This window comes from Bombus pascuorum, chromosome 10 (assembly GCF_905332965.1).
Source record: "Bombus pascuorum chromosome 10, iyBomPasc1.1, whole genome shotgun sequence".
NCBI classification, from domain to species: domain Eukaryota; kingdom Metazoa; phylum Arthropoda; class Insecta; order Hymenoptera; family Apidae; genus Bombus; species Bombus pascuorum.
The window spans coordinates 10,830,860-10,851,569 of NC_083497.1; the positions used below are offsets into that span (position 1 = coordinate 10,830,860).

Sequence of the window (20,710 nt, forward strand, 5' to 3'; positions counted from 1 at the left end):
CACATCACACGCTGAAATTATATCTTTTGTGTAATAATCTTTATCAATTTTTCATTTCTTATCACTGATTTTGCCAAAGGTGTATTATTATAAAATTCGTCACGTAAGAAATTTTTCGTGACCGAAAAATCACGAAATAAAAAAACGACAAAGGAGAAGGATATTTTGAATGTGGCGCCTCGGGTAACCCCACTTTTCTCCGCTTGATAGAGAGGTCATGTAAGGGGTACGCAGTCGCGCGATTGGGAGCGAACATATAGAGGATCCCTTTCTTGAAACGCCAGTAATCGTGTCTAGTCTTGCCACGAACCATTGCGGTCGGAGGTGTCTCCTATCCACGTACCGGCGTACTACTCAAAGTAGCCTCGCTGTTCAACCTGCCTGCGGTAGATTCTGACAGTATTCCCGTGTCTTTTAAACGACAGCAAAAAATTCTCAGACTAAGCTTTCGAATTTTGAGAGAAAAAAATCGAAGGAAAACCAAGTCGACGGCTCATTAAGTTCATGTGTTACGACGTACGACGAGATGAAGCTCACGCAAAAGTGTTTCGGGAACATCAGCAAGATGCTGGACTTTTACTCGCAATTCAACCCCTCGCCGCTTTCGATAAAACAGTTCATCGATTTCGGTGAGTGTGAGGAGCTCGCTTTATTGGCAACTTTACACACCTCATCCAATTCTGAGCCTCAAGTGTCGAGAGACGTAGTAGACTGTATCTCCTTTTACCTACTCCTCGCTTTTGTTTTCGTTTTCTCGTGTCGTTGTTTAGTTAGAAGGGACGAGAATGGAATCGATCGAACAACGACCTCGATAGAGCACGGGATATCATCTTCAGGGTCGCTTCGGTAAAATCTTGCAACGATCTCGGGGCATCGTCCCCGTAGCTAGTTTATATTCTCAGTTAGCAGCGACGATTGAATGCCAGCGATGGCGTTACTGCACCTTTTGTTTTCGTGGCTTGATGCAAACCAAAAATTAAGTACAAAAACTGATACTTTCGCGAATAGGCCATTTCTGTTCAGTTGCGACTAATAACTCAGCTGCGTCATTCAAATTATACGTGATCGATGCTCTTATAGCAAAGTATAGAATTGAAAATGTGACATGATGTAATAGTCATACGAGTAAACAAAGTAGTCATCGCAACGTGAATTCCTTCTTTTTTCGACCAAGAGCCTCGATGATTAGGTTTTGAGTTAATTACAGCGTTGAATGATCGATTACTTAAAGAGTAATGTCAAGTACGTATAACTTGCTACAAGATTACTGCGTGTAATCTTCCCAAATTTGTTTTTGTTTTTTATATAAAATTAAATCAAAAATATTAATATTTTTGATATCAGGTACTTAAAGGTCGGTGAGAAAATAGGGCTCGAAATTGTTACACAGAATCGAGATTTTTCAGTAAAAAAGCCATTTACAATCCATATTTACGCATTTCAGCCACAGCAATCTAACGAGTATCACGAATTTCTAAAAATAAAATAAATTGGAGCTTCCTTCGCGAAAGATTCGAAGAAAAGCGCACGCTTGAAATTTCGAAAGAAATTCAGACATTAAGATGATGTTACTCTCGGCTTTCTTTTTATCGATCCCCAAATGTCACTGCACTCGTGCAAATGTCAGATTCGTAACAGTTTTCTTAATCTCAGCGCGCCTAATATCTTCGATTCTTGAATTATACATCTCTGATTAGTTGATGCGATATCGATTTCAGCACAGTGAATCCACTATCGTAATCATTTGGTCACCGAGGTCGCATTAAGCTGAGATTAGTCCATAAAATCGTACGAATTTAAGCTTGCATCATTTATTAGTGAGATTACTAAAAAATTATAAAATAATAATTATAATTGAGCAATGAAAAAATTATCAATTACTCTTCCATTTATACCTCTATATAAGATATGAAATCACTCGTTTTAAATTTTATATGTCTGGCTGAAATGGAAAAGAAGATTCGAATAGAACAAATTTTCTTAAATACTACCACATAAATCTGTAAACATAAGATTCTTGGTAAAATATAATGTCGAAGGTTAAAGTTTAAGTAATATCATGGTTTACTATCTTTAAGGGTCTGTTTAATATGAGTGAGTAATACGTGGACTTCTGTTCACAAGACTCATAATAACTTATCAATAACCTGTGAGATTGGAATTACTGTAAAATCGATGCGAAAATCGACTCGGGAGTCGTTCTAGACCAAAACAAAAGACCAAACTAGAAACGCTCCTTTATAAGGATTATTTAGAATAAAGATATGATATAAAAGTTTTAAAACCCGAAATTAATATTGTAACGTTTCCATTCCTGTTATATTTCCAACCCAAAAGTTATATTTTACAAAGAATAAATAAACAAGAAAAGAAATGAAAACTTCGAAACATCGTCGCAAACAAACTCGTCTCCATTTGCCAGCGTTTATTTTCAGAATAAAAATCTTTCTCAACAATAACAAACATAATGTCCACTGCATTTTTTCGTTAACATTGCATTTGTATATATATATTTCGTCTGTCGATTAACTTTGTTGTCGAATTGTCAGACGTGCCCAGACATCACAGAGTTCAACGTGTCTCGTATTTCAACATCACGCTATTGTTCATTCTTGTTAATGAATCGACAACTGTACAGTCACCATATTCGCATGTATGTCAACAGAATGACAAAAAGTGCGATCTATACGAATTGAGGAACTCGTGTCAAGAAATAAACATTATTTAAAATATCGAATATTTTATATTATAGAATCGATATAAAAAATGATTTATATTGCAAAATATATTTGATTAACCGCCGAATGAAAATATTTCTAGAAAAGCAACTATTGTTGCGAGATCCGCGACTTTTTTAGAAGTTGTCGGATTTTTCTTTGACATTGCTGATACATTCTGACGTCCGCTCCGCTACCGTCGTCATCACAAACGGTTGGTTTGTTTAAAATTAGTAACGACGCTTGATTTTCAAAACAGAGATCAGGACTCAAGCGGTTTCACGCGGCGAGCAATTTAGCTACATTATTATCAAGAATTCTATGCAGCGTTTTGTTTGTTAAGTTGATTATGCGGCTGATAAATAATGCCAATGGCACGAGTCACGAGGCGCAATAACATCCTGTCTCGTTTTTTATCCGCACCGTCTACAGTCTGGAATTAACGGATGTTCATTCGTTGTTTTTTTTATTCGCGTATTCAGTCACGCATCTGCGCGTATTTATCGTTTTCTGATGAAAATAAGTTTAACCAATATCGAATGAAAATTAAACCCAGACTCGCAGATAACGGGAATTCAGAATAAATATTGTCGCGATGTTTGCCTTTTGAGTGTTGCGCTAAGATCAGACCTTGGCGAATCTGGTTCACATAGATCGCTTTAACTGCACTGTATAGCAAAGTGGTACTCTAAACAGAGGTACTTTCTGTCAGAGTGCCTTCTTTCACGTGGAAGCTGCTTAAGCCGCTTTTCAGGACGTAGCAAACAATTTATGGGTCTTTTGATCCATGAATAACGCGTTGTAATTCCTCAAATTATCATCAATGGGACGAACAAACTAGTTCTTGCGCTTGTATTTCGCATTTTGTACACTATTCGCAAACGATAACTATAACGATATTTGAATTTATTCAAGATATACAAATTAATGAACGAATTAATAACAAATTGTATTTCTACAAAATTAAAAAAGAGGATAAATCATAGTATCTTGATGATTTCGTAGCGTGTTTACGCCGTAGATTGTTGATCGTAGATTTTGAACAGGTTGCAATCTACACAAAGTCGAAGTTGACCAATCAACTTCGAAAGGACAATTCTTACGTCGAATTCGGCCACTGTCATTGGTTTCTGGCGACTTTCACGAAAATAGAGCAACGTATACATTAGTAGTACGAATGGAACGCTGGAATGCTGCCACTTTTTCACGTCATTCGATCAACGTGGGCGCGAAAACCTTTGGAATTTGAACTTTCAATACATCCCGCTTTAAATTCGCGCCAGCGCAATTTTCACGTAGACGAACCCTGTTACTATTTTTTACCCGGAAATTGTTCGTAATTCCATACTAATTTCCCGAAAGCTTGTCATTATAATTGTTTACATGTTGAAAGATATAATAATTCTTGTAAATAAGCGATGGTCCTATGAAATTTTGCCAACAGTTAAGGATATATCTGGTATTATTATGAAATGTGCAACAAGATGCAAAGATATATTTTTAGTTACTTAATAATATGAAATTGATTATCGAACTTGAAAATTACTTATCGTCTCTTTCCTCTGTCGACTTTATTCGATGCCGAAGTTTTTAATTTAACAATAGGGTCGTGTTCTTTGTTTCAAACTTGAGGATATGCCACGAAGAAAGTTTGCGAGAGCTTGAGGGCTTCGTCAATCTTCCATTTGCATATCGTATCGCTTTCCACCAGCAATTTTAAGTAATTTTTTATCTTATTCGTATCTTTGTTTAAATTTTACTGTGTTTAAAAAAATTAAGATAACATGTTGCAGTAAAAGCTATTGGATGATTATAGATATAGAAATACAAAAACCTAACGAAAACTGCGTGTACTTGAACGACCCAGTATGCAATTGACGTAAGTAAAAATAAAGTTGCAGGCGGAGTGTTAAGTCGTGGTCTCTGAAAATCAACTTTCTAGAAGTTATTTGAGTCTTTAACCACACTCTTATTTTCTGTCCACTATTTTCCTGCTGCTACCATTTGTACTCTTGAGTAAATAATAATGTAGACCCATTAACGATATGGTGCGAAAGAATACACAATTTTTCGGCCGTGAGGAAGAAATTTAATAAATATTACTACTGCTATTCTTGACTAAATAATGGACCAAACTAAGGATGCATTTTAAAATATACAGCGACGTGTAAAAGATTTTTGCCGCGAGTCTAAGTCGTAATATGTAAAATATTCGTCCTCGTTGTATCTATTCTTTTTCCTTTGGTAAATTTTCAAGCGGAGAATTTTCTCTTTCATAATATGGTTCTTTTGTTTATTCGTATAAGCGTGCATAAACGCATTCCTTTTAGGATTCTGTAAAGTGAGAATATTAAAAATTCAACATATCCTACGTTACCACTTGATATTTGCCTTTCTATCGATCTTTTTGTTCTGTAGAACAGCAATGGTTAAACGTTATGAACGCCAAACACGTAGCAAGAATTTCTGTTATCAGCGGCCTCCATCTAAAGCAATAACAAGTTACTTCGATTTCATAATATTTTCAATTTATTCGTCGTACTTTCGGTTCCTTTCACTCGAATTGAAAGGTTGATTGCTCAACGTTGCAAATTTGCGGTATTCCTTTCTTGTTGTTAATTGCTCCTAAAATAAATTGACATTAATTCGACATTTACCAAGCGTTATCTAATTCATTTAGCGAACGTGTTTTCTGTATGTATACAGCGTAAGTTACGAGACGCACGTTGCCCTATGAAACGCGTGTATCTACGTTGCCTACTGTTGTACATTGAGATTGAAACTTTAAAACTAAACAGCTGCTTCCTCTGACCGATTATAGATGCTCGTCGACCGTTCTAGAACTACCTATGGGACAGTGCTTAGCACGTACAACAACGTACAGTAAAAAAATACCGATAGCCGATGAGTAACAATTGTTTTCTTACCAACAATAATATTTTCCTCGTTGGTATGCTGAATTATTTACTTCCAATTCGTTGAAATTAAGTTAATAAATTCCTCGGTAATTATTTCTTTGCTAACTGGAAAATATGAGTTACGAAGGACGTTACTGAGATGTAAAATTAGGAGACAAGAATACGTTGAATTAAATTATTAAAAATTTTTTTAATTAAATATATTATATTAGATAATAAAGTAATTAAAAAATTTTCCTTTCAACATATGGCAATTGAAATCCATTTCTTCTTTTTTGTTTCTTCTTTTTGACCAATATTTTACATTCGCAAGAATTAAAATGGACTTGATGGAAATTAATTTGTCATTATTAAATATTAATGTTACGTGTTAAGTTTAATTCCATTATTGTAGTAATTTCTCATTAAAAAGCGACTCAATTAACGGGTTAGATTCAAGTTGCAAATGTGTTTACGTTAGATTCTTAGTAAATATCGTGAGTTGAAGTAGACAATTGTTTTGAAACGAGCGGAAAATTACGAGACACTTGTTAATTTACATACAATGGTGAATCATTGCACTCACAATTCCCACATGGGAGATACATCGCCCGAAAAAATGATTAGGATGCTTCCAGCAAGTTCTCCGCGAGAGGAGTAACTGGGACTGCCGTCTGGCCGAGTTTTTACTGCGAGACTGGTTTGCACTGGTAAAAGTATCGTTCATCCATTCCTTGAAATCCGACTAGTAAACGACGTCTAGCCTTGAGAAAATAGGTGTTTTCTCTCTTCCGGACTACTTACACTACTCATCAATTTCAATTTCAAGTTATTACTTGGAAAAAAAATATAAAAGTAATAGAAAATATATTTCTGTACAACCTTATATGATAGAAATGTATTTCCTCATACATACAATGAAAAAAATACGGAGAGATATTTTTATTTATTTTCTGACGATAAGACTAACTTTCTCTGTTGTTACCAAACAACGACTTATCCGCTATGCTTATATAATCCCTCGACACGTGGATTGTTTACACGTAAGTATCAGATATCATGGCATGTTAAAATATGACGCAACACGTAGTTGGCAATTAAAATTTGTTCGATAAATTTTTATTTCGCTTGAAGTTATCAGTAGTCATGTAATACTCGGCCACATTTTGCGAAAAGAAGCGACGCAACTATTGATATTCAAGAAGATGACAACAATATAGGGTTTACGAGTTCCACATTGAGCGACCATTCAAGCTGTCGATTTTTGTAGAACCATAGAAATTAATTTTATCGATCGTCCTAAAAATATTTCGTAACACGTGATTTTCCAGTTGAAAATGAAACGTGTACGCTTCTATTTCCCCTGTGGCAGTTTGAGCAACTCGAGGGAATTATCAAATATTCTTGAAGGTCCTTGTCGATGAAATTTCGGTAACCATCGATGGTCAAGTTCATCGGGACTGACATATGCGTTGGGATGGATAAGATAGCTTTCTCGTAGGCCACTTTGTATCATGTTTGCACTTTCATTATCATCGAGAAAATGTTCCTTACACTCTCGCGTGTACATAAATCGGACGCTACTTCGCGTCCTCCAATTTTATTAATGCGTCGCTGTTATACGATACTGGCTTATAACGTCCGCCGGAAATAAATCTATTTTTACGAAAGTACCTACCTCGTTCGATTCGTAAAGTAAACTAAACCGGCATAAAGTACCTACTGTCACGGAATCAGAATGAATAAAGAAGTGACTAAATCTGATTTCAAATAATAAAATAATGAAGGAACGCCCTAAATCGAATGTACGGATGTATTTATAAACAGACTTTGCGTATATTTGTTAAATCTGTCGTAATGTGACTCTTGGGATATCTTGAAAGTCGAGGATTAAGATAATTGGAAGAAGATGAGAACGAAAATGAGAACTTCGAGTCGCCGAAGGAAATTGATTCAAAATAGCACAAAGTCGAGATATGACGTAGATACTGTTTCTGAAGCCAGTTAACAAGTTTATAATGCTAGTTGTTTCTTTGAATTGAAAAAGCTCGCGTCTTTTAATTCTAATGCTCGATTCCCACAGGATCGATCGATCGATGTGTATACATTTATTCGTTGTCGTCGTTTGAACCTCGACCTCCTGGTCGGAAAGTCATTTTCCACTTCGTCACATCGAGTTTTCCAACAAAAACGAGAACGTTTAATTTCATCTTTCTCGTATTACATAAGGCGTGTGTGTGGTGTTAACATCAAAGTTAATGCCGTTAATCAACAATAATTACGTTCTCGAAGCGTGTTCAGCAGCACGTTGCAAGCTCGTTTTCTATCTTACGTAACGTTTCCTGTTCAGTTTTATCCTGTAGATGTTAAACGGCCAATTATCTGAAATGAAACGAGTTTTCTACTATAACTACAATGACTCACGAAGTTATTCGAAAACAGATAAAATGATTCTATGAATATATTACGTATACATATATCATGCGAAAGATAACTGCAGTATAAGCAAATTTATATTTCAATGAAGTTTAAATACTTTGGGTATTTCATCTATTTTTATATAATTAGTAATTTACCGCACTGTCTGTACCTTTTGATATTTTCAGATATAATACACAGTATACGTTTAATAATATTCCAACAGTCTATAAAATATGCGGAAAATATTTTTATACACTATACGTATCCTGTGCATTTTTACGTCTGCAAATTTCACACATTTATCAGTAAAGTTCTTGAAACAAATCTGAAACTATAGGTAGAAAATATAAGATATTTAATGAAGTGATTTTTAATTAAATATATTACACATACACGTGTAGGCTGACTATTTTTACCGATATAATTATGACAGTCGCGTCTCAATACGGTAAATCGTAAGCGTTCGAATGACTTTGTGAATTAGAGTACATGTGCAAATTCGTTTTCTGCGGAAATGGAAATATCGGTCCGCAGATAGATAACGGATGGAGAAAATCGTTTCTATCTTCGTTTGTAGGCTGAATGATTTACAGCGATTCAATTCATGTTCCACGGATGAAGGGTGTCAGTGCGATTGGTTTGAAAGCTCGCTCTTTTCATCGGAAATGTCTGTTTCTCGATATCCCGTTGCTTCGTTCTGATTCTCGGAAAAACAACGAACGAATGTAAATAAAATTATTAGAAAGGCGGATCGATATGTACGAGTCTGGACAGAGAGACTTTGTAGCAACGTGTTGTATTGAAACATGACCACGATGCGTCATCATTTACGTTTATCGTTGCCAGTATCACATACTGCGTTATTGCTTCTATGTAAAAGTCGTACACATGTATGTATGCACTTTTGTAAATGTCAATGTAACTTTTATATTATCTCTGTCACGCTAAAAGCCTTTAAACATTATCTGAAAATTGGAAAATTAGTTAGTACGCTATATCGTATCTTCTTCTTGGTTTTTAGCAAATAAAAATATTTTTTAAAAAAGTAAATACTCGCGCGATCGATTTTTATAGATAGTTAATAAAATAATTAATATCGCAGTAAATCATCGGACAGATTAATTTTTCTAATAATAATCGTAGAAAATTCGCAAATTTAATTAGAGATACAAAAAAGACATGGGATGACGCGAGATACTAAATTCTGGAGGGAATACTCGTAACCTGGTACGTCGGGATCTACTTCGTCAGAAATAAAATAGGAGAACCTTATCGATAGAAGATACATATTAATAGCATTTCTTATGAAAATTAAAGAAATAATATACTAATAATGATTTATTTTATCTAAATATCATAATGAATACTAAATATAAACTGTGTATGAAGTATGTCTCTGCAAAATATATACTGCGTATGTTTTCACCACTTTACTGTGTATATCCTTATATTTCTGGAATCTTAATTTTTTCACAAATGCATAAACATCCATAGTTTATGAATCGAGGACAGAGCTTGATATACTTTTAAAACGAGCGTTGTATCATCTGGTAATCATTAGGTAAAAAATTACAGAAATGCTTTCGCGCGATATTTCCTTATTCGATAAAGCAATGCGGTTCTATTAAAAGAAACGATAGCTGAATATAATCCTTTTAATTCTCGGAGAGCTCCGTGAAATAAAAGATTCCTTTGGAAGCTTGAGAATCCATCGCATTCTCATTAGATCAAAGCTACTAATTACGCGATTCACTCCAGGCGACTGGGTTAAGCTTCATTCGCTTCTTCGTTATCTGTTCTTCAATTCGCTAAAGATTCTCAATGATACGACGCATATGGGTCAAGTTGTTCGCTGTTGAACAGAAGTTAATTCGCTTTTCATTCAAGGAAAAATCGTGTCACGTGCATTCGATTATGGCATACTGTTCGTTAGGAACATAACAAATGGTCGTATTTCATTCTTTTTTTTTTATCGTTTGTTGAGGTTTATTACGACCTGTTACATGAATATCCTCGCAGTCTACTGATTGGGTTTGCTCCTTGAACGGAAACATATTCGATAGGTTTCATTTATGAATTAGCTACCAAGGAAAGAGAATCGATCACATTGACATTTGAAATAAGTAACGCCGTCAATCGTAGAATCACCATTGTCATTTCTGTATTATGCAGCTGCATTTGTCGTCTTCTTTCCTTTAAAATGTCCGTGCAGGTTCTCAATGATCCGATTGAACGCTATAGAAAACGTATGACGTTCTCGAACGGGCAGGGAACAATCCATTGAGAGACATTGCGTGCTTCACTGCAATTCCATGCAGTGTCTGACCTTGCGAACAATCGCGATGAACTCCTTGGCAAATCGGCCAATGTACTGTGCACCTCTGGACGTAAGGTGAAGCACTGTTTCATTAATGACATGCATGAGAAGAACGATCGACGTGCAGAGTCCGTCTGCGAAATATATAATCGCACGAAATATGTAAACAATTTCGATTCTTTCACGTTGTTGTTCACGTTCGGTTTGCTTTCAAAACATGTCGATCCGATTTCGCAATACTGTATCAATTAGGCACGGTTTTCTTCTTTGTCTGGGTCGCGTTATCGGCTGAATAAAATTTCCAACATTTTTTGTTTATCTCGAACGGAACGAGTCTCGCAGAAAGTACTTTTTACCAAAACACGTAGCGATTATTTTTTCTAACTACGACTCATGTGAGAGGTTTTATCTGTCAGAAGGTTTTTTACGATCGTCTGATTCTTTCCTAATTAGTGCGATCTCATATTAAAAAAAAAAAAAAAAAACACGAAAGAGGTTGATAATTGGAAAGTTTTTCAGACACATGAACCAGAAAGGAAAAGATAATATTGCCAAACAAGCGAGTACTTGCAATATTTGAAAATTATTATTCTTAAAAGACGCAATACATCGATTTTTTATGGAAACTCAATTTAAGGAATTCTCTGGGAAAAACATACAAGACAAAATAATTAACCGAGTAATAAATTGCGTTTCGGTTCTACTTTTCCTTTTAATATTAGCTACAGTTGAATTTATATTTGTTAGAATAACGTGGAATATCCTGATATTCATGCAAATTTATATTTATGTAAACGTAATGAACGAGATACAATTTACAAAGAAACCTTTCGTCCTCTGTATGAATATTATAACCAGTTTACGAAGCTCTTAACAAATTTTATTCCTTTCATGTCTGTAAGATAAATAATAGTTTCATAAAAATAATTAATAAAAAATTATTTTGTCTATATATCTATCATAATTCTGCTAATCCCTTTTCGATAATGTTTCTTAGTTAATCCACGAAAGCAACAAAACGCACATATTCCTAGTAATTGATTTAAGAATAATCTGCACGAGATATTGTACAGCTTAAATGTTATTTGATGTTACAATCGAATGATAATGATACTGATATAGATATCGATAGGGATCATTTTATGGTTTATCCCACGAATCTTTGCGTGAACAGATAACTCAACGAAAGCCAGTTTGTTTTGATCTATTTCGATCATAGAGAACTCTCATAAAAAATACCCTCTATCTTGTTCAGTCTGCTCGGTGCTGATAAAACCAATAGGTGATTTCACGGCAATTTGTTATCTTGGCAGTATATCAGCTGCTCACCAATCTATCCAATTAGAAAGAAATGCAATTTCCTGTAATGGAAAACGTGACGTTTGAAAAATTTCAATAGAAATGCTTTTATTATCGACTAATCTCGCTGATAGTCGAAACTCAGGTTTTAAAATTTGAAGGATTTTTAAAAGGAATTCCAATGGATGTCTCGGTGCATTTAGTGGTGAATTATTCAGATACTGGAAAGATCTCTCCATATTTTGATATAAAATCTACAAGCATGTGAAAGTATTACACCCTTGGACAAAAAGATAGCACATGTGTGCTATCATTAATTTCTCATAGATAGAGTCCGAATTTCCCAAGTTTGACGAATGGCATATAAACAGTACCTTGTAGTAATAAGGTATATGAGCTTGAAACTGTATCTTCGCTATTCCTCTTGTATTTATCAACAATGATTGTGAAATCCGGTCGGCGAAATGATAGCACACCAAGCATTTTGTTTCCATTCCTTAGTATTTCTGTGTATTCTGAGTGGTGTAGACGTAGTGAAAAGTAGAAGAATTTCATTAGAAACCTTACAAATTTCGATTCAAACAATGGGACGTGGAAAACAGCTAAATAGTGAAGAGATTCAAACAGTTTTGAAATTAAAGAAAGAAAACTTTACTATTTCTAAAATTGCAAAAGTTCTCAGTAGAAGTCGGAAAGTCATTTATAATTTACTGAAAGATGTAAATAATTATGGAACAAAAAAAAGCAGTGGGAGACCTTCCGCGATTAGTACTCGTGAAAAACGTGCAATTTTACGTGCCGCGTCAAATTCGCTTCTCACGTCACGTGAAATTGCAGAAAAAGTTGGCGTAAAAACTAATCCTCGGAATGTCAGACGTGTACTACAACAATCCGCGCACATAAAGCGGATGAAATTAAAACGAAGACCAGCTCTAAAGCAGATTCACAAGGAGCATCGATTATATTTTGCAAAAGAACATATACGGTGGAACAAGAAGTGGAGGAAAGTTATATTTACAGATAAAAAAAGATTTAATTTAGATGGCCCAGATGGATTCAATTTTTACTATCATGATGTAAGAAAAAAAAAATTGTCACAAATACGGCGTCAAATGGGTGGAGGTAGCATTATGCTTTGGGCAGGTATTGGGTATAACGGAAAGACTGATTTAATATCAATTCGCAGCAAGATGAATGCTATAACCTATCGTAATTTGATACAAAATCAAATTGCAAAGTACGCAACACATATTGCGAGACAAGATTTTATTTTTCAGCAAGATAATGCTGCAGTTCACACCGCTAAGGTTGTGAAAGAATATTTTTCAACAGAAAATATTGCAGTTTTGGACTGGCCTGCATGCTCCCCCGATTTAAACATAATCGAAAACTGTTGGAGTAAATTAAGCAATGCCGTTTATAGAGAAAATAGGCAATTTGAAAGTATTAATCAGTTAAAAAAGTGCCTTGAAGAGGAATGGAGAAATATATCGCTGGATTATATTAGAAAACTATATCGTTCTTTGCCGAAACGAATGCTGGAGGTGGTGGAGAATAAGGGAGGATCCACACATTATTAAATTTTAAAAGGTTTTTTATTTTTGTACAATTTAGTAGATAATAAACACTACAACTTTTGAAAGTGTGCTATCATTTCGCCGACCGGATTTCACAATCATTGTTGATAAATACAAGAGGAATAGCGAAGATACAGTTTCAAGCTCATATACCTTATTACTACAAGGTACTGTTTATATGCCATTCGTCAAACTTGGGAAATTCGGACTCTATCTATGAGAAATTAATGATAGCACACATGTGCTATCTTTTTGTCCAAGGGTGTATAAGCCTGGAAAATAGCTTATTTCTATTAAATTTTCATTTCTAATAATAGAAATTTCTGCTTAAAATTCTAATATCGTTAACGGATTGAACAATCTTGTGCGCAGATTATAAAACTTACTAGTATACGTGATGTATATATGCGATCTCGTAAAATCACTCAACGAATACGAAACAAATTTAATCCAATTGAGCAATGAGATCAAGTTATTGTTCGATGGAAATGCGATATCGCCGATGACGTAAATGCTGGTCAAATCCTACCTCTGTCAACCGACCACTACTTTATCACAAATATTTATATTCTTGATCAAACAGCAGAGACAGTAAAATAGAATCTCGTCTGTCGATATACTTCACCGAATGTACAGCAAATTCTTTTATCTATAAAACATTAGAAAGAGCACGATACTTTGAATAATTTATGTATTTTTGCATATTACGAAAGAAGGTATGTACCTTCTTATGTGCATATTTGTCCTTTGAAACCCAGAAATATATAAAAATCCGCGGTTTATTCATCAGAGTCAATACCTGCAGGAATAAACGTCAGCCACTTTTAACCGAAAGATACTTTTGGAATCCATTAAAGCCGCTGCTTCGGCTAAACAAATTTACCCAGACGTATCTCAGTCTCTTTCTTCCGTATTCTGAATTGCTCTTCGTCAACTCAACGCCATGGTAATTAAGCAGTCCCGCTTTAATTGAAAATTAAATAATTAAACAATTGCGGCTCGGTTGTGACGAGAAACCCAAGGATAGCCTTACTGTACTTGAGGCAATGTATACAATTAGACGTGAAAATTAGTATTATCAATACTGATACACGTTTGTTATTTAGGTTACTAAGTCTACAAACTACGTAAACAATACGATCGATTGAACGACGTTTCACAGATAATACACGGCGCAATAAGTCGACTTCTTTGAAACAACTACTATCGATAGATACCACTCCTTAAATCGTATCTAAAAATGTTATTTTTGGTTGTAATCGAGAATCTTGGTTCTTATTATCCCGACTATTATAACAACAAGTTTAGTTATAATTATATTCTATCGATCAAACGATAAATTAAATTTCCAAAGAGACGTGCACGTAACTGAAATATGAAAAGCGTCTGTACCACGGTGATATGAGGCCAACGCCTTGCCAGAATTGATAAAGCGTATCAATTTTGTCAGGCTCTTACCCACACGATCGAAGTAGCAAGGAAACGCATGCACGTAAGCGCAGATGCAAGTATAATATATGTATGTAGGAAGGTTGATCTACGACCTACTTATAGCTTCCTAAAACGCGATATGACTACAAAATGCCTTTTCCAGTGATTCGCATACCTTTCTAATCTATGATAATTTAACACACTAAATGATTTCTGTTTCACCAACGAAGAATCCATATTACAACCATTTTCACATATTTCGTAAATGCATGAGATTTATCGAAAAGAGAAAACGAGAAGAAATAAATTTTCTCTACCAACGTGACGCATTGTTTCCTAATCCAAATTTCTAGATATATATTGATCTTTGTTCCGTCGACGAGGAATCGACGTTCCAATTATTTTTATATGCCATGATAATTTATGATATTTACCAAAATGTCTCGAACCGCAAAAGGAAAAACAAAGAGGAGAGAAAAATTTCTTCTTGACTGACGCAAATAAAACAAAACGCATTGCAAGATATCGCGTATCGTCGTTGACACGAAATAAGCTACGTTTTCCATGAAATCGTCCTTCCTTTCCTATAGAGCAATCGAACTTACGCAACGAGACTCTGTTTACAGAGTTCATCGTTCCGCCTCTCTTCGATGCATCAAAACAACTCCGAAACGTTTCTTTTTGATAAAGATTTTATATCAAGTCATTATCGCGGATTTTTTGTACGATTATCTCTTAGATTCATTGCCGAACAGCCTGGTCTACCGATCACGAGACAGGCAAACTTGGAAATAACAAAATATATTTGCAGAATAATTAAAAAAAAAGCAAAGGAATAAGTGATTCATTATTGAATTTCTAATTATAGAAAATATTGAATTTTTCAGGTCTAAGTGCCTGTGAGAGGAAGTCTTTTATATTCTTAAGGAAGGAGCTACCTGTCCGATTGGCCAATATTATGAAAGAGATCCATTTGCTACCAGAGAATTTATTGAAAATGCCTAGTATGAGTATAGTTAATAACTTGTATGCCACTTCGTTTGAAGATATCATGCAGTTCGAGAAGGTTGAAGTGAACGAGACCACTTTAGACAAGTGAGTCTTCAACGTTAGAAAAATCTCTCGAGGGATTTACTTTCCATTCGTTCGTTACGATATCTCGTATAAAGATAATGCTCTTCGTGTCCAGTTTCGATAAACAAATCACTATTTTCTTTCACACGGACGTAAGTAAAATATGGTTAAATTAAGTTCGCTTTTGCTTCATAGATTCTGTCAGACTTTGGTTAAAATCCGCAACAGACACAAGGATATCGTCGAGACGATGGCGCAGGGTGTGCTGGAATTGAAAGATGCCCACGACGTTGATGTTCAAACGGAGAACAATATCCAGTATTTCTTGGACAGATTTCTAATGTCCCGAATCTCTATTCGTATGCTCATCAATCAACACAGTAAGTTTATCGGTGCATTTCGTGTGAATTATAGAAGAAAGACACTTTACGATTAAACAGGTGAATTTTAATACGACAAAATTGAGAATGAAAATAACTTGTTAGGTTCGAAGATGAAAATCTCTAAAAAATACCTAATAGGTTGAAGTTTTGCAAATGCCAAAGGTATAATTGTTAAGACGATTTGATAATTTTGAAAGGAGCGAGAAAACATGTGCTTAGTTCTAAAAAAGAGTGAAAAGACAATTTAAAACTGCTTTTGTGTTAAAAAAAAAAAAAAAAAAAAAAAAAAAAAAAAAAAAAGGGAAGGTGTTTTGCCATGATCTTTCCCTGCAATCTTTGTGTATTATTTAATGTACTCGGAGATGTTACCGATATGGTTGTTGAAAGAAGCATATCTTCTGTTGCAGCTCTTCTGTTTGGCAGCGAATTGAATGGGCACAGTACACACGTGGGATCCATAGACCCGTCTTGCGAGATTATCAGCGTTGTGAGAGACGCGTATGACAAAGCGAGATTGCTGTGCGATCAATATTATCTGGCTAGTCCGGAATTGATAGTCCAGCAACATAACGGCAAGTTTGAAAAATGTTGATTGTACTAGAGTATTGCTAGTAAGTAGTATAACATAATCAATTTTTTATAGTAGGTATAGTTTATAGACCATTGCCACGGTGAAACCTTTGAACTTCGCGATCAAAGATAATGTACGCGGAACAGGCGAAAGATATATAATAATGAGAAGCTTTCAATGTGGCAATTATTATCGCGTTTTTGATATAGACAGTGGCATAGAAAGAATGATAAAAGGAGAATCCTTCTATGAAAGAATTTGTTGTTTTACTGTTCGTTATTTTTTTTTTTTCTTTTCAGAGCTGGAACGATGTAGTCAAATTAGAATAGTTTACGTACCGAGCCATTTGTTCCATATGCTGTTCGAACTTTTCAAGAACAGCATGCGAGCTATTATGGAGCATCATAGCTCTAGCGAGGAGTACCCAGCGATAGAAGTGATCGTGTCCCGCGGTGAAGAAGATATTTGCGTCAAAGTACGATTTACGAATCATTTTTAAATTTTGCAAACAATTATAGCAGTTAGAGCATGTAGTCAGAGCGACGCGTGAATTACGACAATCGAATCTATCAATAAACATTGTCTGCGTGGAAATTGAGTCAGACGTTTCGCCAACATTGATATCGAATATCGGTGTGTCAGATATTCGATACGAAACATGCTCGCAATCAGAGCGTGTTAACTATATAGAATATCATCAAAATGTGGAAACAATCGTAAGATCTGGGTGTAAGAAGCGGCGAAGAAAGTAGAAATTGAATTCTTACAATTCCCTTCCATAGTCACAATTTTAAAAAGCAAAATTCGATAATGTAGATTGATCCAAGAAAAAAATCGCGAATGAAATGTTGCACTATCGCGATATTAATCCTTAATGAGTTAATTACTTAATTAATTGAAATATATAAAATATCCAAAGTATAGTAGACGTTATATAACGTTTAATAGGTAAAACAATTTTCCACCCAGGTTCTAAATCTTTAATTATCTTGGTAAAAGCATAAATTTGCATAAATGTTCGCGGTCTAATTACATTACATGGAAAATTCTTGTAGATGTCTGACAAAGGTGGTGGTATTCCACGCTCGCAAATGGACCATTTGTTCAAGTACATGTACAGTACAGCGCCTAAGCCAACCAGAACCGATGCTCACACCGTTCCACTTGCTGGATACGGCTACGGTCTTCCAGTATCACGATTATACGCTAGATATTTCCATGGTGATCTCGTTCTGCAAAGTTGCGATGGTTATGGTACCGACGCTATTATATACCTTAAGGTAAGAGCCGTGTATTGTAATTTCATAACGTGGTATAATATTGTCTTGTTCTTCGTCCATTGAATCGACGTTCCGATCGACAGGCATTGTCGAACGAAGCCAACGAGCTGTTACCAATCTTCAACAAGACTTCCTCCAAGTTTTATCGAACTCAAGTATCAACTACCGACTGGAGCAGTCATTGCGGTGGTGGAATGGCCACGAGGCAACTACGTATGAGCCACGACCAAGGGCACAAACTCCCACGTGGAAAGGAGGTCAGCCATTGCTAGTAAAATTTCTTGTCTATGGACCAAAGAGAGGAGAAGTAAGTATATATTCGCAGATTTCGACGTTTGAAGAGTGCGCGAGAAAAATATGACAAGACCATTTTTGTTGATTCTCTGACTTTTGTATCATCCGATGGTTTAAACCATTGTTACACTGTTGCAAAATTTTATCATTATTATTTATACTTTCGTAAGAACTTTTATAAGAGATATTATCGTTGAAGAAAGGCGCAAATGTAATTCTGAAATCAAGTGGAAATATAATTTCGATGTGCAATTTATCTTCTATGGAAAACTTCTATGGAAGTTTTTCTAGAAACTTTCTTTTCGCGCTTCTCAAATGTGACTTTCATTCTTTTCTCGTGTAAATTATTATTATTTATTTATTCTCCTGTAATTTAGAATACAATCTCGCAACTCGTAGGCGAGCAGTGCGTTTTTATTTGCAAAATTTTAAAATGACTTCACGCACTCTTTCCATCATAGTTAAATGTCTATTAAAAATTGATATTTCGTGTCTGCATTGCAATCGCTCTTAGTGTTTCAGTGTTTCCTTTTTAACGAGGCGTTCTGCTAATGAGCACTGACATAATCGACGGAACAGCTGCTTCTGCTGTAGGTGATTCGGAAGAAGCGGCTTTCGCGTTACGATTTGTAGAGAAGTAGCAGGGATCTAGTAATCCGGTACATATTTTTCACGACAAACTAGATAAATTAAAAAAAAAAAAAAAAGAAAACTAGATGTCTGGCCGTGATAGCTGCAATAGCACTATTGCTTCGTCAGGAATGTCAAGTGTCTGATTGCTCGTTGTACAACGCCCACATATCACGACTATCAAAATTCGACTGCACTTTGCGCGTTTCTGATCTTTTTTTATTTTCTCTTACTTTTTTTTCAGTTCATTCTGCGCAGTAACGCAAAATGACGAAAATGATTAAATGTATGGAGCACCCAGATACCCGAGAAAGTTAGTTCTATTAATTTTTAATTTTTCTCCTCGGCTCTGTTACCTCATTACGTGATTTTAATTATTAAATGAGGATTTTACAAGTTGACAAATTGTTTAGGCAAAAAAATTAAAAATTATAGAATTTACTTGGGCACCCCATCAAAATCATTTTCTTTTTTTATATCTATAAACATACGTGTTTAATGCTTTTATTGAGTCAGCATTTTAATTGTATAATTAATTTTATTGTATATAATCGCTTTTATTCGAGCGGGAAAATGTGCAAACGTACGTTCGGCTGAACTTCGTGATCGATCGATACGAAAGCGAGGAGGAATTTTCCACTCGTTAGGAGGAATTTTTATAAGAGGATGCCACAAAACGTGAACTGTGATTTGATGCGTAATTTTAGTTAAATGTAGCTAGGCGAACTTCGAACCTGTTAATGTACGATGTTATCCACGTCTGTGAATTTTAAACTGTGTAAAGAAACGAAGAGGGAGATCGATAACTTAACGATTCCTTAGACGTGCGAATTAGATAAAAATGACATGCGAGTCGGAACGACTGGCTGAAAAGGATAATGAACGATGATATTGATATCTAGCTTCAATTTCAGGAAAGTATTTTGTATACCGTGTAACAGGCAACAGAGAAATTCTTAAGGAGCACTTTCAGGTGTCCTAGTTTTCAATGGAATTTTTATAAGACTAAGCGAAAACAAAGATTTGTACACGCAATAAATTCCTTTCCTCGCAAACACCGTGAGTTTCGTACGTGTTTCGTTTATATTCTAAGGTATTTTACATGCATTTCATCATGAACGTGTTAAATTCAGCCAAGAAGGAATTCGAAAAGATTTTAAATGATACAATATCGTCGCGTTCGTGTAGAATCTTCTTTGTGAACTTTCTATTTTCGAATGCGAAGCGACACAACATCGCCCCTGTATATTTTATCCGAAATTATGTAATAAAGACTTCTGTATATGTTTGTAAAGAGTAAAGTACGATAACGTTTAATTTTCACAAAGAAACAGGTGCAACCTTCATACCTTAGAATACTAAACAATTTTTTAGTCTTTACCATTCTTAGGATTACTGTAAAGAGACTGCATAATTTGCGTATATGCTGCACGTTTTCTACGATTTGTTATCATTTTATTTCTTCAAACGAGAATGACTATCATAGAGGGAAAGAATTTAAAGAGAATTGCGAGCTATTCGTAAACTCGTTACACTGTGATTCGAGAATTATATTCCGTCGTAGGAACGACGTCATTTATACGAATGTGTTTTCTGTGGAATTCGATTCATGAAATGATTTCACAGTGTAGCTGCGAGTATACTCTGTATGTTTCCCCGTGTATATAATTCAAAATTTCTAGAGCACTCGGATTAATGTTTGCCTAGAAGACAGTTTCGAGTTATAATTATAGACTGTAGGGGCATTCGCGTGAGTAACGCGAGTGAACACTTGTAAACATTGTTAATAAATATATTACAAGATAAAAATGGATAATGT

The 20,710-nt window shown here is 35.1% G+C and overlaps 1 protein-coding gene across 3 annotated transcripts; it reads left to right on the plus strand.

Moving 5' to 3' along the window:
• The first annotated feature begins 242 nt into the window (after positions 1 to 242).
• LOC132911463 (pyruvate dehydrogenase (acetyl-transferring) kinase, mitochondrial) lies at positions 243 to 20,700 on the plus strand. 3 transcript variants are annotated; one of them, XM_060968104.1, is made up of 8 exons: positions 243 to 629; positions 15,547 to 15,754; positions 15,911 to 16,113; positions 16,524 to 16,688; positions 16,987 to 17,162; positions 17,743 to 17,967; positions 18,051 to 18,274; positions 18,776 to 20,700. In XM_060968104.1, exons 1-7 carry the CDS (start codon positions 527 to 529, stop codon positions 18,237 to 18,239), a joined length of 1,269 nt encoding a protein of 422 aa, XP_060824087.1. In that variant the 5' UTR covers positions 243 to 526; the 3' UTR covers positions 18,240 to 18,274; positions 18,776 to 20,700. The 3 variants fall into 3 exon arrangements, with proteins under 3 accessions (XP_060824087.1, XP_060824089.1, XP_060824088.1); XM_060968105.1 differs by having other exon boundaries at positions 245 to 629; positions 15,929 to 16,113; XM_060968106.1 differs by lacking the exon at positions 15,547 to 15,754 and having other exon boundaries at positions 244 to 629; positions 15,929 to 16,113.
• The last annotated feature ends 10 nt before the right edge of the window (positions 20,701 to 20,710 follow it).

Bases quoted from the DNA above. Each gene is read 5' to 3' on its own strand.
- LOC132911463 (XM_060968104.1), top strand. From the start codon at position 527: ATGAAGCTCACGCAAAAGTGTTTCGGGAACATCAGCAAGATGCTGGAC. The intron at 630-15,546 runs GTGAGTGTGAGG...TGAATTTTTCAG, and splicing joins AAAACAGTTCATCGATTTCG to GTCTAAGTGCCTGTGAGAGG. The intron at 16,689-16,986 runs GCAAGTTTGAAA...TTTTCTTTTCAG, and splicing joins GATAGTCCAGCAACATAACG to AGCTGGAACGATGTAGTCAA.